The sequence below is a fragment of the Pyrus communis genome, chromosome 6, assembly GCF_041283825.1.
Source record: "Pyrus communis isolate YQ-2024b chromosome 6, ASM4128382v1, whole genome shotgun sequence".
Taxonomy (NCBI): Eukaryota; Viridiplantae; Streptophyta; class Magnoliopsida; order Rosales; family Rosaceae; genus Pyrus; species Pyrus communis.
This window is the reverse complement of record NC_142570.1, coordinates 20,720,540-20,739,285: the sequence shown is the minus strand read 5'-3', so window position 1 is coordinate 20,739,285 and position 18,746 is coordinate 20,720,540. Positions and strand designations below refer to the sequence as shown.

Below are 18,746 nucleotides of genomic sequence, written 5' to 3'. Positions count from 1 at the left end.
TGCCAAGGGAAACTTTCTTCAAAGTTCTTAGCCCTATACCAATGGAAATGGGTCATTCCACTACTATGGAGAAGTTGATCTCGGTGGAGGGAGGGATTGCATGGAACATGGAAATGATGAATAGTATTTTTGTCGAGGAGGAAGCTCAAATGCCCATACCACTTAGTATCTCTCAGACACCGGATGTTTTAATCTAGTCCGCAAAGTCTAATGGGAAGTTGACAATGAAAAATGCCTATTTTTTAGCTTAAATTGGTGGAGAAGTCAATGGACAAGAGAGTAGTGGTTCTTCGGTTTCACATAAGGTGAAATTTTTGTGGAAGGCCTTGTGGAGAGCTCGGGTACCTGAGAAAGTGAAGATTTGTGTGTGGTGGTGTTGTATGAATGCGTTACCAACACGGGACAATCTGAAAATAAAGAAAATCATTAGGGATGCTGCATGTATATTCTGTAACGGCGAAGAAGAGACCTTGGTGCATTTGATGAAGAATTGTCCTAGAACGACTTCGATTTGGTTGATAAGTCCATCGGGCCTACGGAGTAGAATAGACACTAGGGGACATTTGGTGGATTGGTTAACAAGACTTGCTAGTGATTTATCAAGAGAAAGTTTTGATTTGTTACTTGTGCTTATTTGGAGCATTTGGAAAGAGCGGAACTCGTTTTTATAGCAAGGAAAGGTGCTTGAACCATTCGAGTTGGTTTGCAAAGCCCTAAGTTGGTTACAAGAATTCCAGCAATGGCATGGGAAAAACCAAACACGCAGCAACAACAAACCGAAAAAATGGAAGAAACCGGAATTGGTTGGGTAAAATGTAACTTTGATGCGGCCTGGGATGAACAACATGAGGTAGGTGGCGTTAGGGTGGTGATTCGAAATGAGAAGGAGGAGTTTGTAGCAGCAATAGCGTCACATCACACTACCATTTGCTCCCTACTACTGGCTGAGATGATGGCAGCAAGGGACGCAGCTCTGTTTGTCAAGGAGTGGCAATTACCAGCTTTGGTTCTTAAAGGTGATGCAATGCTTATGGCATGACTCAAATATGAAGGAAGTGATGACACCTCACATTTTGGAAACATTCGAAATGATACGCGTTCAATTATTCATTCATTGCCCAAGTGGAAGGTTGAATTTAGTGGAAGGGAGACGAACAAGGTGGCACACAGGCTAGCACGTAGCACTGTGACTTGGTTTGAGGAACCTCCTGATATAATTCTTGATCTTCTCTTTGAGGATAGCAATTCCTAATTAATTATGGTGCGGGACATTCTTTTTCCCTTCGACCGGATTGAAAACCCCAATAAGGTTTTTATCGAGACTCTCTGTTTGCACCCTATCCTCATTGGTGTAAGCATTTCATTTGTTATTAATGAATATCGTACCTTTTCAAAAAAAAAAAAAAAGATAAAAAAAAAAAAAGGGTTGAAATCAATTTGAAATTAATTCTAAAGGTTTGTATGGTTATTTGTAATAAACCCATTTTTTAATGATAATTTGAGTTGATCCTTTTGTTTTCTATGTTGATGTTCAGCTATTATTTGAGTTGATTTGAGGTTTTTTTTTGCTTATAAATAACGTAAAATTTTATTTATTTATTTAATAGAGGGTAAAGATGAGTCTACAATTTGGAATTAACCCTAAAAGTTGGGTAATTATTTGACCAAAAAAACAAAAATTCAACATAAGTCGAGATTTCTTAAATTAAGGACTAGTACTCATCATGGATGAATAAGGAAAACAAAAAAGTAGGTAGTTTTCATTGAGGCCAATTGTATAGATTCTCTCAAATGCCGTTCTTATTGCTCAAGGATACAGGCTTTCCTCTTCAACCCGCCACCTGCAATAATGCATGCAACGTTCTTGATCCCTCTTGGCCATGTATATGTTATAGGGGCCGCCTTGGAGCCATACGTGGTCGGGCTTTTCCCACTGAAAGTGGCAAAAGAAAAGCGTTGTGTCCCAAACATTATTCTCGAACGTGAAGTTGTAAGTGTTGCCAAATTCGACTATATGGTTGTGCAGATTGTCGTCCCCGGACAAACACTGTACTTGGAGGTCAGCCCTTGAAGGGTCCAGAATGTTTTGTATCTCGACAAGGACCTCCCCATCCAGCCGTGCCGAGACCTGCCGTGAAGATTGGCAGAGTGTGACGACCACCACGGCAAAGAGGATGAATATTACACGGCTCCTTCCAACCATTATGTGACCCAACTCAATCTTTAGAACTTTCCATAGAGTGATGATTCTTGTGCTTGTTATGTATATATGGGTTTTCTAAATTTAATCCTTGAAGAAAATTGAAATTTAAAATAAACTTAGTGTTAGATTACATATTGATTATAGTCCCTTGATCTATCCTTAATTCAAAATAATTAATGTGTATTTTATTCAATGTCTCCCATTAAATATTTAAATTTATTAATATACACATTTTAATTTATTTGTTGACCAAAAAAAGTTTTTTTAATTTATAAATTTTATTAACATTCTTCAAACTTGTGAGACTCAATTAATATACCTAAACATTAGTACCGAAATGTATATACCAAAATATATGCACCGAAATGTATTATATTAAATTAATGTACCTAAATGTGTGTACCGAAATGTATTATAGTGAATTAGTGTACCTAAATGTTTGTTTTGAAATGTATGTGTCGAAATATGTGTACCTATATGTATACACCAAAATGTATTATAATGAAATTAATATAACTAAATAAAGAAGATAAAGTATATCAAAATATATTGTATAACAAAAATTAATTTATCTAAATGTTTACAACAAAATGTATTACGACGAACAAAAAGAAAATTATAATTATAATGAAATAAAATTAATACATTAAAACTAGGAAGAAAAAGAGAAATAATTAAAACATCAAAATATAATTAATAAATGAAGTGATTAATATATCAAGGGACTAATATATATTATCCGATTGAATATGGATCATTAATCGGGTAAATTCTTATTTGATATTTGCGGATTCAATTGTCATCCAAAGTTATTACTTGTTACCATGTAAAACTCTGAGAAATTTGGGAAAATATATCTGAATGATTCATCCCTTTTGTAAGCATTCCATCCATATACATCATGGCCGCATCACTTTTGCTAAATTTTTAGGGTGGGCAATCAAATTATTATTGCTTGGGTTTGAAACGCTACTGATTGGAATCATAATTTATTGATTTGTCAATTTATGGAGTATCGGATATTCAGGACCTTTCAATCGTTTGATATTTTTTTTTGCCAAAAACACAAAAATCAATATTTGACAGTTGAAAAACCTAGAGCACCATATAATTTAAGGAAAACTAATAAAAATGGCTTGAAAAGTTTTAGTTTTAATAAAAAACCATGTTATAAGTTTTGTTTAATGATTAGTAGAAGGCCCATATTAAAGTAGTCGAACTAAAAATGTCCTAACTATAATAAATTATGATTTGTCGATTTTACCCCTAACTTTTTTTAGGTAGAGTTCCAAATTTTTGTCGTTAATTGAGTTCATCGTTGTTTTACAGACCTTCTTCTTTTTCTTGGAAACAAAAATATAGATTCTCATGCTATTTAATTTATATTTTGTATTATTTTGTTGAAACGTGATCGTCGTTATTATTCATTCAGTATTCGAGGTACTGTTTTTCAATTTTTCTTTGTTAGTGGAGTTTATCGTTTATTTCTTCAGAAAATAAATTTGAGATCTGTATGTTATTCAATAATAACGACGAGTCACTGTTTCTGGACTGTAAAAATAAACTGTTCTGGAATCTAAATCACTGTTTCTGGATCCAAATGAAATAGACACATTGTTGCTTAAATGTAAGCTAGAAAATAAATAGTGAACTTCATTGTATTTGGATTCAAAGCAAAATAAGCATCATTATTCTTAAATATAATCAACTCATGCATAAAAAAAAGAAACAATCAAAGGTTAAAACATAGACTGTTTCTGGAATCGAAGTCACTGTTTCTAGAATTTAAGTCATTGTTTTTGAATTTTGGTTCTTTTATTTCCAGATACAGTGTTTGTTTGTTGTATTTGGATTCAAAGCAAAATAAGCATCATTATTATTAAATATAATCAACTGACACATGAAAGAAAAGAAACAATCAAAGGTTAAAACATAGACTGTTTCTGGAATCTAAGTCACTGTTTCTAGAATTTAAGTCATTGTTTCTGGATTTTGGTTCTTTTATTTCCAGATACAGTGTTTGTTTGTGCATAGAAAAAACAAACACTCTATCTAATTTTTTTTTTTTCCAGAACAGTGTTATGTTTTGGGTTCTCCAGAAACAGTTTTATGTTTTGGTTCTTTTTTTTTTTCCTATTTAGAAACACTTGATATGTACATACATCACCGGGACCGTAGGTCCTTATTGGATCTGATTGGAATAAAATACTAACACTATAAATTGTTCGTGGTGCAGATAAGAGGATGAGGATGAGGACGATGATGAGGAAGGTGAGGATCAAGGCACGAAAAAGGTAGACAATAGTTTTGGATGGTTTTTTATTAAACTTTGTGCCCTTTTGGTTAAATAACATTTTAGGATGGTTTTTGGTTAAATATTTGTTAACCCAAGCCATTTTCATTAAAACTCTCTATAATTTATCATTGTGGCTCCTCTCGTTTAGTTTTACAATCATCTCCATAGCACTTGTGGCTCATTTACTAATCCATAATCAGAATGTGAGGAATTGAATTGAGGAGGAATTGAACTGAAAAGGAGTTGGGGTGAGGTAGATTCAGAATCAAATTCCTACAGAAACTGTTTGCTAAAATTTTCAGGAATCAAAGGTAGGATTAGCACTAAACCATAAAAACTTTTTACTAATTCACATGAATTGAAACTATTTTTTTTATTTTTTATTTTTTAACAAACGATATTATCTACACTAAAGGGGAGGGGGTGGACTTAGACTTACAATGAGTTAGCAATAACATGATTCAAATTCGCCTTTAGCAAGCATCGAACCAAAGACCTCTCGCTAACTTACAAGTAAAGAGAAATATCACTAGACCATTGTATTAAGTGGCTAAAATGATGCAAGGTCCCTTAATTTTCCACATAATTGAAATTATTTTATATGCTTTTTATTTATTTATTTATTTATTTTATGGTAAAACTTTATTTTCATTTTAAATTAACTTTGTGAAAACTTTCTTTTTATTTTTTTTTTAATTTTTTTTTTTTGCTGAGAGAACAAAATTTGGTGCTAGATTAATGTGAAGGGCACCACTTAGTATCACAATCTGATGGTATTCCTCTTCACTTGTAAATGAAAGGTCTTAAGTTCGAATCTCATGAATGACTAATTCCATAACAAATTAAATTGCCCATTGTGGAGCTTAACCGAACTCCTCCTCCTTTTAATTTAAATATATTGTTACACTCAAAAAATAAAAAATGAGGGTAAGATGAGGAGAAAAAATCCATTCCAAATCTTTCAAATTCTTCTGAATGCCCTTACGTAAAGGTACCATTGATGGTTTTATGGTGGAAGTGGAACTAACATGTCTTTGAAATGACTTTTCAGAAGGCTTCCCTCAAAAATTCCAGGAGGCCCATATAGACAAACTTGTAAAACATCTTTTCTTTTCATAAAAAAGGAGAAACCCAACCTTATAAAACATGTTTTTGCATTCAAAATTACCCGTTCACGAAATTGTGGAAGATGGTTATAAATCTACAGTAAAAGAAGCATTAACCCGACTTCCCCAAGCAAGTACAAAACGGCCAAAATAAAAAATGGCCAAAAAAAATCCATTACATGGAAGGTGCTTTACAATCAAACCAAAAAGAAACTACTACTGAGGTGACTTTCTTTATACCCAAACGCAGATAGCAGCTCTCTCCCCTTCCATCAATATATACCGATTTCATTCCGTATCTTTTTTCTTTTTTCTTGAGGTGACTTTCTTTGAGAGCTAGTTGATATAGTTAATATAAAAACTACAAGGAACTAAATTAAACACTAATGCATAACCTTTCTAAGCTATTGCTTCTCATGTAGCAATCTCATCAACCTCAGAATTAAATACAAAACTTGGAAATGTGGTAGTAATATCCCTGCATTTAGTAAAGAATAAAAATATTTCAGAACTATGAAATTTACGAAACATTGATTTCTATGCATGAGATTGGAAAAATTTGTTCCATACCGAAGATAGGGGAGAGTCATTATCTTTAGTAATGATGGATTCTTTGAGACAAAATTGTTCCATTCATACTTGTCTATCTTCCCATCTTGATTGACATCAGCTTCCAAGAAAGTCTGTCCACAAACATGAGAGAATTACATATCCAGTAAATTTGTGATGCTAAATGATGACGTATTCATAGTCTGATCAAGATCTTAGCACGCGAAGGATGACTCTAAAATGTGTATACTATGAATCTCCAGATTAGTATATTAAAATGCACCTAAATCGGTATATAATAATTTCAAGTCGATCCCATTGGGCTGGCACTAATGAGATAAATAAGGTTAACCGTGTTTTAGAGGACAAACAATCTGGAAGGCTTCAATGAGTTTCTGACGAAAAATGTACACTTTTTCATCCCTCGGGTTCTCAGGCATTTCATCAAAGACAAGTGACAACTTACCTTATCAAGAATTATCTCAATGGTCTCATCAGCCAGCTTCATTTCAGATTCACAAAGAAGTGCAATCAACATTTGTTTGACCTGCCAAAACCAAAAACAATGATCTCCCGTGTATTATTTTCTCTTCGGCTCAGATCTTTTTGCTCAAATTCTTTACTAGCTGCTGAAAATTTTGACTTCCATTTTGTGAGAGTTCTAACAAATTATCTTTACAAATCCTCATCCTTCTTCTGATGTTTATAAGGTTAGCTTAATATAATTTAATTTTCTAACCCATGCGTGTGCAACTCAATCACTACTGCAATAGTGTAATGTGTTGTAGTTCACCCAATGCATAACAAAAAGATACTGGTTAAAGTCCCACTCCCCAAGGGAACACAATTTTTAACCAACCCTGCAATGGGTTCTGATTGTTTTATATCCTAACCCACTTGGGCATATACCCAGACAAAGCATACAATGTAAAGAAACAGGGAAAAAACAAAAAGATGAACACCAATATACCTCTTGGCGCTCAATAAAACCCGTGCTATCCAAATCATAAAGCTTGAATGAAACTGCAACACAACATAAAAAAAAGTGCAAACTTTAGAATATAGTACAGGCATGTAGAAGTTCTGTGGTACATAAACTAAAAGAAGTCTGCTCTTTGAAATACGTTTAAGATATCTATGCGTCTATTCAACTTACAGTCAATTTTGTCTTCTAGCGAGGCATTGGGATGAAAGACATTGAGTGATCTCACAAAGTCAGTGAAGTCAATCACACCCTTCCGTTTAACATCAAACAGATCAAATATCTGCATGTGGAGTTGGTTCAAGAACAAAAGTCAAAACTTGAACCAGAGCAGAAATTTAGAGAGGAGAATAGTTAGATTCACCATCAGTTATGATTCAGTGTAACAAGGAAATGAATACCTTCAACTACTTTAAATTTAAATTACATCTGGTTATCACTTTAGGCAGATGAAACTCATTAAACAACTGATGCAGCTGCAAAAAGTTGATTGATTCACCACAATACAGAATGTGGATAAATAGATTAAGCATAAGATCAACCTATACATACATGAAAGTTAAATTACTACCAGTCATCTAATATATGAACTGTTAAAAAAAACCACAAGTTTCGAGAAATTAGTTTTATATGGTTCTGGAAATGTTTTATAATTAACAGCATGATTTCAATGTTTATAGATATAATATAATCTGCACACAAAAAAGCTATGCTAATAACTAAAGTAATAGATACATACCCGATTTGTGAAGAGATTTTCTTTCTTTCTATTCTTGAAAATGGCTAGCTGAAATTCTTCCTGCGTATTCACCAAGAACACTCAATGTCACATTTTCCTAACAGATATTGGCATATAACAGTTTGTAGTACTACGTTCGTAAATAGATGTTGATCAAGAAGTTTTGACCAGACAAGCATAAATAAATAAAAATAATTTTACACATAAATATGTTAATTTTTAATTCAAAAATGAATTTACAGATATATATTTGCAACCAAACTGTCAAAGCTAAACATCCTGTTACAACATGTAATACACTGCCCAATACAGTTCAACACCATGGAAACTTTCAATTGTAAAATGTCATTAACATTCACTGTAATCCCGTCATTAGAACATCCAATCCTTTTTCATCCACCTTAATCAAAACTTGAATTTCTACAATAAAGCAGGCTGGGGGAGAATTAGCATGATGGTAGCAAGCAGGTACATACCTTGTTTATCAACCCATCATCAATCACAGAACTGCTGATACTCTTATATAACTCAAAGAGTGCTTCAACTTCACTAACAGTAACTGGGGACCAAAACGAACGCGTTAAATTGGTCTGAGAATGAAAGAGTGAGTTTGTGCATGTGCTAGAGAAAGAAAAGAGATGAATTAATCAGTTTAATGATATTATGATGTTACAATATTTACTGCAACAAAGAAAATGTTGTAGTCAAATGCCTTGATTATCTTTTGAGGTCATAACCAATTAATTGAGGAAGAATATAAAGCTTCAGAGAGGAGCGAAAGCCTAATGCCAATAGCTTAAACTCTGGAGTAACATGAGATCCAGTGGTCTCATATTTCAGACATAAAAGACAAATATAACCGCTGGGAGAAACGAAACAAGTAGGAAAACCTGCTAAATAATAAGTTTAGATCAACAAACTGTGTACAGGGCCTTCATTGCAAACCAAGAGATTACAACAAACTACGGGGCGTAAACAAATAGTCATCATCATTCAAAAGTATAGAAAAATGCAAAAACCACTAATGAAAAAGCAAACATTGAACAACTTACAAGCTGTTTGCGAAGCAAGACTCACTGGATCCTCGTGTCCAGGAAACTGCCGCCTTGCCTTAGAACTAAAGCAACCCATTTAGAGCATCTACCTACCAACACCAAAGTTCAGCTCACCCTCCCCTCCCCTCCCCAGGCCTTATGCCTCCTTTGAACGCAGAAAAAGCAACACATTAGTGAAAAAGGCAAAGCAGTAACTCAGCATCCTTATAACATATCACCAAATCAATCAGAAATAACAGATGTAAAATAAAATAATCCCATAATTATCTTGATTTGTAGCTCTAATTAGTACAAATCTATTGCATAAATGCAGAAGGAGCAGTTATAGCCATCCTTCAACTAGTTCAAAGAGAAAAAAAAACATAGTCAATAAGAACTCAATCGTAACGGCCATTCAATACCATTTAAAACAAATTAATTTTTAAATGTTTGCCAAATTGAAGAGGGAAAGAAAATAATAGAAAGTTTGGAATTGTTTGCATGCAAAGTTTCATGACTGTATAGCTCCATTTTTCTCTTCAATTCTTAAAAGCTAAATAAAAAAATCAATTTCCATATTCTTTTGCATATAGCAACCCAATGAACTTGTTGGATTAAAACAAAAAATTGATTTTCCCAGCAACCAAACAAATAATTTCAAGAATATATCAATACGCAGATCACTAAACCCCCCAAAATTTCAGAAAAATCAGAACTTTCTCAAAAGCACACCAAAAAACCAGAAATAAATCGAACCCACAAACAATTAAGCAAAAAGAAGCAAGCTTTATAGCAAACTAAAACGGGAAAGAATGTAAATTGACTTACCGACCAAGAATTTGGCCGGAAAAGCTTGGCTGCCAATTCTGGAGAGGGAAAAGCTAACAACACAGATTCAGAGAGGCAACGAACTGGAAGGAGGCAGAAAAGGAGAGAGATGGGTTTCTTGTGGAGAAAAAGAATTGGTAAATCGGACGGCTGGGGTTGAGTTTGATCACGAACTTCTCGAGAAATTCACGCTGATTTGTCTAAATAAAAGCTTCTACCGAAAGCCAAAAAAGAAAACAAACAGAGATGGTAGGAGGGGGAGGTGGGGGAGTCCACTGCACGAGGGGTGAATGCGCGTGATGGGATTTGGATCTCATTTTGTTGTTATTAACTTATTGTTGTTGCTTTTTTTTTGTTTTTTTTTTGTTTTTTTTTTAACAAACGCTATTATCCTAAAGGAGCATACTTAACTTCATAATGGACAGCAATAATGTGATTTGAATTCGTCTTTGGTGAGAGTTGAACCTAAAACCTTTGAATTACAAATGAAGATAAACATCACTAGACCGTAATACTAATTTTTTTCTTGAACAAACGATATTGTCTACACTAAGAGAGGGTGTAGGCTTAGCCTCACAATGGTCTAGCAATAATGTGATTTAAATTCTCCTTTTGGCGAGAATCAAACTTACGACCTCTTACTTACGCTTTAATGGTATTCCTTTTCACTTGTAAATGAAGCTAAATACACCTTATTTTCTTAATGTAGATAATATCATTTGGTTAAAAAAAAAAAGGGGGATTTTCTTCTTGGTGGGGAAGAAAGGGATGTAAGTTATGAGTTAGGCCTTTGGTGGGGAAGAAAGGTGGGGAAGAAAGGGATGTTAGTTATGAATTAGGCCCTTAAAACGTGGAATTTTGATAATTCCATTTTAAAATCATGCAAATATAGGAAAGTTAATATAAAATAGTATAACACCTTGATGGTTCCAAGTCCAAGTTTTGCAAATCAAACCACGCAACACATATTCCATCAACTTGACATGTTTGCTCTATACTTGCTAATTTACATTATTGCTCTTTAATTAGGCAATGTTTATTCCAGAAATAATCCAATTGTGACACCCTAGCTATAACCTATAGCTATATTCTTATTGGACACAAGATTGGCTGTGTAAGTTTATCTTACATTGTTGGTCATAAGTTCGGATAAAAATTAAGGAAGATAACATCAGGTAGTCGACAGCTGGTATCCGTTTTCAGGTCAAATCCCTATTAATCATTCTCTCTTTCTCCTCAAATAATTCAAATTGAAAACCTAGCTAAAGATATTGAGTTTACTGTTAACCAGAAGAACTAGCTCTCCAAGCCAAAACACTAAACAATCAAACTAGAGTTTCCATCAAGCTAATATCTAGCCAAAAGTTATTGTATTTTGACTAAAGTTTCATCTTCTAAGCTCAAAATCTTCCCATAAGGACTTTTATTTCAACTAACTAGGTCATTGTTATCTCAATGTTAAAAAAGGTATTAATTTCAATTTCTCATTTACCCATTAGTTTATAAAATAAAATAAGATTCTTTGTTTGATTTTGTTTGTAGTTTATGGTTAGTATTGAAATTATTATAATACTTAAATCCAGTCGAAAAGTATTGTTCACCAGCAGTAAATTGACAATAATAGCCCTCAACTGCTCTTCGTGCCCCGTTCTTTTTTCCTCTTGGTACAATGAAGTTGCGCATTTGTCCATGCTAGCCACGTGTCCATCATTGTCAAAAGGTGTGCTTCCACTATAACCTCTCGACTTTTCCTTCCATTTCCACTTCTTTCTCTCTCGTTCTTGAACTCGCCTTCTGCCGCTCTCAAACATCACATTCTCTCACTCTGAAACCAAGACAATTCTGCTCACCACTTCGGGAAGTCATTGCCAAAGTCTACCTTCCAAAAGTTTATTCACGAATTGGATTGCGTAAACTTCCAAATTTGCATCATTAGTAGTTCTTATAACGAGTTTAGTCGAACTTAAGGGGAATATCCTGAAGCATACCACATGACCTTAATATTCTATTTTCTCTACGATCACAAGCATTTTTTCCTACTAGGTTTTTACTAACCTGACGAGGTTTTGATTGTTGGAAATATGCCCTGAAAGTCATTCCTTGGAAGAAACCTTTCAGGACAATGTCTGTATGTATAGATAACTTTAATACAACAAAAGGCAAAGTCACTTATTAGGACTATCTCAATGAATGATATACATCCAAAATTAGTGAGTCCATGGACAATGGATCGGTGGAAGAAGTAATCTAAAGATGTTACACTACAGAGACCTTCTTCACATAACCATAATGTCCAAAAGGTTCCTAGTCATAGAATTGTTAAAGGGACTTTGACAATCTGGATGAACTAGTAAGTACTATGTCTGCTTCAAATAGGAAGGATGGAAAGTCTCAAGCCATTCGTGTAGTGACACTAAGATAAGTATGTAGGTGCTCATTAAGGGAATGAGTTCACTGAACACAATCAAACGAGAGTACTTACATGGAGGTCTACTCACATGTCAAGCAAGTAACTCTACTGGTTGGAATAATGTAAGTAATCCATTGACCTGAGACATCATAGTTGTCTTGGGGATACGTTGATGATCGTTTGATAATGAGACGTGGCCACATATCATCTTGGATGTGTTCTATGCATTATTGGGGTCAGTGATTTATTCTCATAGGCATGTGAATGATCAACAAGGGATCTCTAATCCTCATTAAGAGAAGAATAATACTCTAAGATATGATTCGAGAATTCTCGGCGGAAGTATCGAGTGTAATGATGGAAGGCATTCCTATACGACTCAATTGAATCATATGACATAGTTTAATCACATTAGGGGTTTGACATAAAGTATCCACACCCTAGTAATGTGATTGTGAGTATTGTATTAAAGAAGGATCGAATTACATTGTAATTCCAACTGAATAGGTTCTTCGACCAAATTCTACATTAGCTTGGCTAGCCATGATATATGGTTAGATGTCACTCATGGTTTGTGGGTTCTTCTAGATAATTAAATAAGTAGTCATCAAAGAAGAAGGAGAATTAAAAGTAAGTTTTAATTCACTAAGTGATTGGATAAATACTAATCAATTGGATTAGTACCAATCACCTCATTGCCCGTTAATTAGAACTTAAAACGACTGTACACTGATACACTCTTGTGGTGAGACAACTAAAGGATGATGGAATTAATTAATTAGTTGGATTAATTAAGTGCTATGATTAATTAGAAAGTCTAAAGAAATCTTAGAAGCAATGAAAGATCATTTTGGGCTTAAAAAAAAGTTCGGATTCATTCGGGCCCGTCGGGCCCAAACCCATTGGGCTTTTTATTCAAGCATAGGATGACTTGAAATGATAAAAACCCAAAGCCCAAATCAACAATATGTGGCCGGCCAAGGATGATGAAAGAAAAGAGAGAAAGTGTCAATTAGTTGACTTACGTCTTTTACCTTTATAAAGGGAGTTTAATGAAAAAAAATTCATTAGGGGTTTTTTTTGTGAACTTTTCAACAAGAGAAAAACAAGTCTCTTTCTCTCTATACACATACATAGTCGGCCACCAAAGGGAGATATAGCTAATCATCTCTTCTCCTTTTGGTTATTCCAACATCCATCTCACTACACTAGTGGGTGTGGATCTTTAGAGGTCTTCTACTTTGGAGACTAGAGGATAACCAAAGGAGTTCCATATCTATCAAGGTGGAGGAAACAAGGAGGGAGGCTAGACTCAAGGAGTTCCAAGAACAAAGATCTTGGAGGTGGTCCATCCTTGGTCTAAAGTCTAGATCAAGAGGTATAAAACTCAACCTTCACTTTGTTCTACAATATTTTGTCTGATGCATCATATATGAACCTATGCTTCTTGAAGGGGATTTCATGACTATAGCCTTGATAATATGTGATAATATGCTTCTGTTGCTTATGTATATAAATTTACAATTGTATATGCATGCTAGTCACTAGAAATCCCACATAAATCTCATAATTTCCCTTCATGATGAGGCACCTACTCTAGGTTGGTTGTATCCTTTTATAAGTTAATGATCATTCCGAATATGTGAAACATCAACATCATGTATTAACTCACTTTTCTCCTTAGATTATGGATCTGTCACACTGGGTGTACCAAAGCTAGATATTGGAGTGATTTAACTTTTGATATGCACCCCTCGTAAGAGACTCTTGATAAGCATCTATTATACCTATTGAGAACTAATGACAACAATCGTCATCTCTTAATCATGAAGACCTAATGCAACTACTTCTAATAGCATGTTTACTAATCCGTAATCAGATTGAGAAGAATTGAATTAAGGGAGAATCAGAATCAGATTCATATTAAAGTTGTTTACTAAAATATCTGGAATCAGAATAAAATTGGTGTCAATTCCATAAAACTTGTTTACTTATTCAGTTAAATCGGAATTAAAAATAGTATCATTACTAAACTACCCCTTATTATAAATATTTATTTTTCATATAAAGTTATTGGAATTGATTTATATTTCATATCATATTAATTCATAAAATAATTGAAGAAGCTCTTCTTAAGGTAATATTTGTATAAATAAAAAAAAATAAAAAAAACCAGCACATCATCTTCTTCCTCCTGATGTCCCAACATCTTTATCTCTTCCCTTTCTTTAATCCTATCTTTCCCCAACGCCCACAGCTTTCCCACGACCTCCCATATTCACAGGTCCTTCACTCCTCCCTTCAATCCATATCTTCTTCTTCCCCAGCCCCCACAACCATCCCACCACCTCTCGAATTCACAAATTCACATGCATCCTCATATGTCTCTCTCGTTCTTAAACTCTGCAAGCGACGAGGAGAACTGGGGTTCAGATATGGCCGGAGCCGACGTTCGTCTTAGGAAAATTGGTGGGGAAATTTGGAAAAGTAACCATATTTTAGATCTCTTATAAAATTATAGCCATCATTTTAGTTTTATGATAATTCTAACCAAAATTTGATGTAAAAGTACTAATATACCCTTACTATTAGGGTTTCTCACAATAAAAACAAAACCTTTTTTAAACTCTTGCAACCTTCTGGTTTCTCACCTTAAACCAGAAGTGCACTCTTTGCCAATTTTGTGTAATTCAGCAGCAAGGATGTTCTGACCATAAAACAAAGTAACAGGACACAGCAGCCTTTTTAAATTGACCAAGAAACAATGGTATGGTTGGTCAATTGTAGCTTCCAATTCCTAAATCAACTTTTTGATATTTCATATCATGGTTTTAATCAAACCTTTAATGATTTTCATATTCCAATGTAGAGGAATATATTATGAATCCTTCGACAAATCAACAAGTTGATTTAAGAATTAGAAGCTCCAGTGACGCAAGTATATTAGTGTTTATTCGGCACTTTGCATAAGCACTATATGTGCTAATGAATTTTTCTCTAAAAATTTTTCCTAATGTTAATATATTTGTACGTTAGTTAGACGTGCTAATTAATTTTTTTTTTCCTTCAGAATATGACTCAATTTGTGATTGTGGTCCACTACGAATGGAGAAAGGTTGATAGCCAATACACAGATGGTCAAGCGAAAGCAATGGTAGTGTCAACCAAAGTTAATCATCAAGATCTTTTACATTGTATATATAAACATCTTTGTATTAGTCCGAGTGAATTTAGAATCTCAGTACATTATCAATGCATGAGCAACTTAGGGATGCAAAATATGATGGAGATTGTAGACAATGACTATGTGATTAGTTGGGTATGTGAAAGTCTTTCTGCAAAATCATACAAGATTCTGTTATATGTCACAACATATCTTATAAATGAACCTGAAGATGAACACTCAATTGCATGTAGTTCCTCATCACCAACAGTGGCAATTCAAAAAAATGATGACATTTTGGGTGATGAACAACCAAGTCAAGTTCTTCAAGACAATGCCTAGATCAGTGAGACTTCAATAGATATGAGTTGAGTTTACTAATGACTATCATGACAGTACCCATTTTGATAATGTGGAGTCTAACGATGCCAATTTCAATCTATCGTCATCTCATCTTAACAAACGTAAAAGCATACAAGACTATGATAATATTGCATATTTGAATATAGATGGAGATATTATGGTCGAACAATTGTACTTGAGTAAGAAAAAGTTGCAAAAACAATTAGCTATGATTGCAATGAGGAAGAATTATGAGTAAAGTGCAAAGATCAACTAAGAATTGCTTGGAAATTAGATGTGTGGATGATAATTGCAAGTGGCGACTTCGTGCAACTAAGTTACAAGTGTCAGAATTTGACGTTGTACAACGTGATCATAGGCAAGCAAGTAGCTCTGTTGTTGGCCAATTTATAAAGTCAAAGTATGAGGGGGCATCACATGTATATAGACCTAAAGACATCATTGAAGATATGTGAGAACAAGTTGGGGTTAATATGAGCTACGAGAAAGCTTTGAAAGCATATATTTGACATGATCCGAGGATCACCAGAGGAATCTTTTGCCGCACTTCCTGCCTATTGTGCCATGTTAGAAAGTAAAAATCCTGGTACAGTAACACAGAAATAGAGGACAATAATCACTTTTTATACTTTTTCATGGCAATGTGAGCCTCTATAAGGGTATTTTGGAGTTCTATGAGGTATGTGGTAACAATTGATGGCACTTTTCTAAAAGGTAAATATCTTGGCACCTTATTTGTCGTCGTATGCCATGATGGAGAAAATCAAATATATCCTTTGGCATTTGGTGTGGGTGACTCAGAAAATGACGCTTCATGGACATTGTTTCTTACAAAATTGAGAAGTGTCATTGGAGAGGTAACAGACTTGGTGTTTGTATCTGATCAACATGGAAGCATTGGTAAAGCTATGCAAACTATGTTTCCAAAGGCTTATCATGGAGCTTCTTTGTATCATGTAGCTGGCAACATGAGGAATAAATTTGGTGACGTTGAAACGATGTTTAAGTTGTATTACACTGCGGCAAAAGAATACCTTGTGTCAGAGTTTAATAGTGTTATGACTAATATTTGGGCAATCAAAGATGGAAAAGTAGGAAAATATCTTCAAGAAATTGGGTATCATAGATGGGCTTGGGCACATTTCAATGGAAAACAATACAACATGATGACAACCAACATTGCCTAATCCATGAATGCGAAACTGAAGGATGCTCGAAAATTGTCTATCACTGCTGTAGCGAATCACCTTAAAGGTATACTCCAAGAGTGGTTCAACGAACGTCGGAACACAGCAAGTTCATGGAATTCGACCTTGACAAAGTGGGTAGAGGAAAAAGTGCATAAGAATCAAAATAGAGGCTTGCATATGTTAGTATGTATGATTTGTTTACATTTTTATGCACCAATGATATTTGTCCCTATACTTTTCTTTTATTCACTTTCTAGGAAAATGGTTGCTTTTGCACTTAGACATATTCTCATTTTTGGTGTTTCTTCAAGGTATTGTGTTTGCATTTTTTTAATTTTTTTTGTTTCACATGGTTGACAACTATACAGGTATCTTCCATTAATCACTATGCATTGCAAATGCATGAGGCTGACTTATATCACATAATTGATCTACATGCCAAGTCATGCACATGTAGAAGGTTTGATCTCGACCAACTTCCATGTGTCCATGCAACCGCTGCATGTTGAATTCGCAACACATCAATGTACAATATGTGCTCCAAATTCTACACAGCCAATGCAATTGTGCTAGCGTATACAGAGCCCATTTGGCCGGTTGGAAACAAGAGTGAATGGAGTGTGCCAGAAGAGGTGCAAAATAGAGTTGTGTTACCTCCAATTTGACAAGTTGTATCTGGAAGACGCAAGACAAATAGAATCCCATCTCTGGGGGAGGAAATGATAGTGAATAAGTACAGTCACTATGGTGGGACAGGCCACAATCGCCAAACTTGCAAGAATCCAATTAGACTCTATTCCAGCGCATGATGTGAATGTTTTTCTTTGGGATTTATTACATTATTGGCTTTTGTATTTTCAATCACCAGTTTAGCAGAAAAACCTCACACAGATTTTAGCTTAAAAGGATTTTTGCTCCTCTATTTTTAGATTCAAATTTTGCTTCGGAGATTCAGTTCCTGATTAATTTTTATGTTTAGTTTATTGGGTTGTCTTCAATTTTCACATTCTCTTATTACATTTGAATATCTATATCTACTATATATATATACTGATAAAAAAAATAAAAAATAAAAGTGTAGGAAATGGAGGGGTTCGAGAGTAGGAGTACTGGGTAGTATTCAAGAGGCTACCTCTTTTATGCTTCAAGATCTCAACTAATTGTTGTTTTTTCATGGTTAAAAGCAATGGGGAAATTTTTTGTCATTAAGGGTATATTAGTACCTTTACATCAAATTTTGGTTAGAATTGTCATAAAACTAAAATGGTGGCTATAATCTATATGAGGTCTAAAATATGGTTACTTTTCCAAATTTCCCAAATTGGTGAGACAGGAGAAGAGAGTGATATGGGTATCTCTATTGGATTTGGCAATGAAGTTTGTAAGGCTGTTTTGAAATTAAGAAAATAAATTAGGGTAGTTTTGGAACAAAACTTTGATCCCTGGAGGACTCCTTTTCAAGGAATCCAAATACCAAGTATTATTAGAGAATCCGACTCCAGGTAACAGAGGAGTTTGATTCCATAAATGAGCTGGGTCCCACCTTATTTTCCCCCAGATTTTCATTCCTCTGGTGATAGTAAACACTTGAATTCCTCGAATTGTGTACGATTGCCATTCCACACGTCCCATTTCCCATTTGTAAACACGCCCTCAGTTATACACACTCAAGGGAGAGTGTTGTGCATAGTATTTTAATTACGAATGTGATTGTGTAAACTTTAAGTACAATCCCAATATGATTTGGAGATCAAATCCTCATAAACTTTGTATTACTACCCATCATAATTAGTATAAATAAAGGTACAAGGTCAGAATGTGAAGACACAATTCTCATACACTTGATCCATTCTCACACCCACTTTTATAATTAGTTTCAAATC

The 18,746-nt window shown here is 34.4% G+C and overlaps 2 protein-coding genes and 1 pseudogene across 3 annotated transcripts; 1 reads left to right on the top strand and 2 right to left on the bottom strand.

The window, feature by feature from the left end:
- Positions 1-1,807: 1,807 nt before the first annotated feature.
- LOC148696430 (S-protein homolog 5-like) lies at positions 1,808-2,203 on the bottom strand. Its single transcript, XM_088695214.1, has one exon. The coding sequence runs from the start codon at positions 2,201-2,203 to the stop codon at positions 1,808-1,810; it is 396 nt and encodes a 131-aa protein (XP_088551340.1).
- Positions 2,204-5,740: 3,537 nt separating this feature from the next.
- LOC137710577 (calcineurin B-like protein 1) lies at positions 5,741-10,035 on the bottom strand. 2 transcript variants are annotated; one of them, XM_068449641.2, is made up of 9 exons: positions 9,738-10,035; positions 8,928-9,075; positions 8,352-8,434; positions 7,876-7,935; positions 7,311-7,419; positions 7,125-7,177; positions 6,621-6,701; positions 6,176-6,288; positions 5,741-6,083 (listed from the first exon to the last, which is right to left on the bottom strand). In XM_068449641.2, the coding sequence occupies exons 2-9, from the start codon at positions 9,004-9,006 to the stop codon at positions 6,020-6,022; spliced, it is 642 nt and encodes a 213-aa protein (XP_068305742.1). In that variant the 5' UTR covers positions 9,007-9,075; positions 9,738-10,035; the 3' UTR covers positions 5,741-6,019. The 2 variants fall into 2 exon arrangements, with proteins under 2 accessions (XP_068305742.1, XP_088552058.1); XM_088695932.1 differs by having other exon boundaries at positions 9,742-9,953.
- A 5,846-nt stretch (positions 10,036-15,881) lies between these two features.
- Positions 15,882-17,672, top strand: LOC148696429 (uncharacterized; annotated as a pseudogene).
- Positions 17,673-18,746: the final 1,074 nt, after the last annotated feature.

Coding starts and splice junctions, on each gene's coding strand:
- LOC148696430 (XM_088695214.1), bottom strand. CDS start 2,203: ATGGTTGGAAGGAGCCGTGTAATATTCATCCTCTTTGCCGTGGTGGTC.
- LOC137710577 (XM_068449641.2), bottom strand. CDS start 9,006: ATGGGTTGCTTTAGTTCTAAGGCAAGGCGGCAGTTTCCTGGACACGAG. Junction 7,178..7,310: donor GCTAGAAGACAAAATTGACT/GTAAGTTGAATA, acceptor GTTGTGTTGCAG/TTTCATTCAAGCTTTATGAT. Junction 6,084..6,175: donor ATGACTCTCCCCTATCTTCG/GTATGGAACAAA, acceptor TACTAAATGCAG/GGATATTACTACCACATTTC.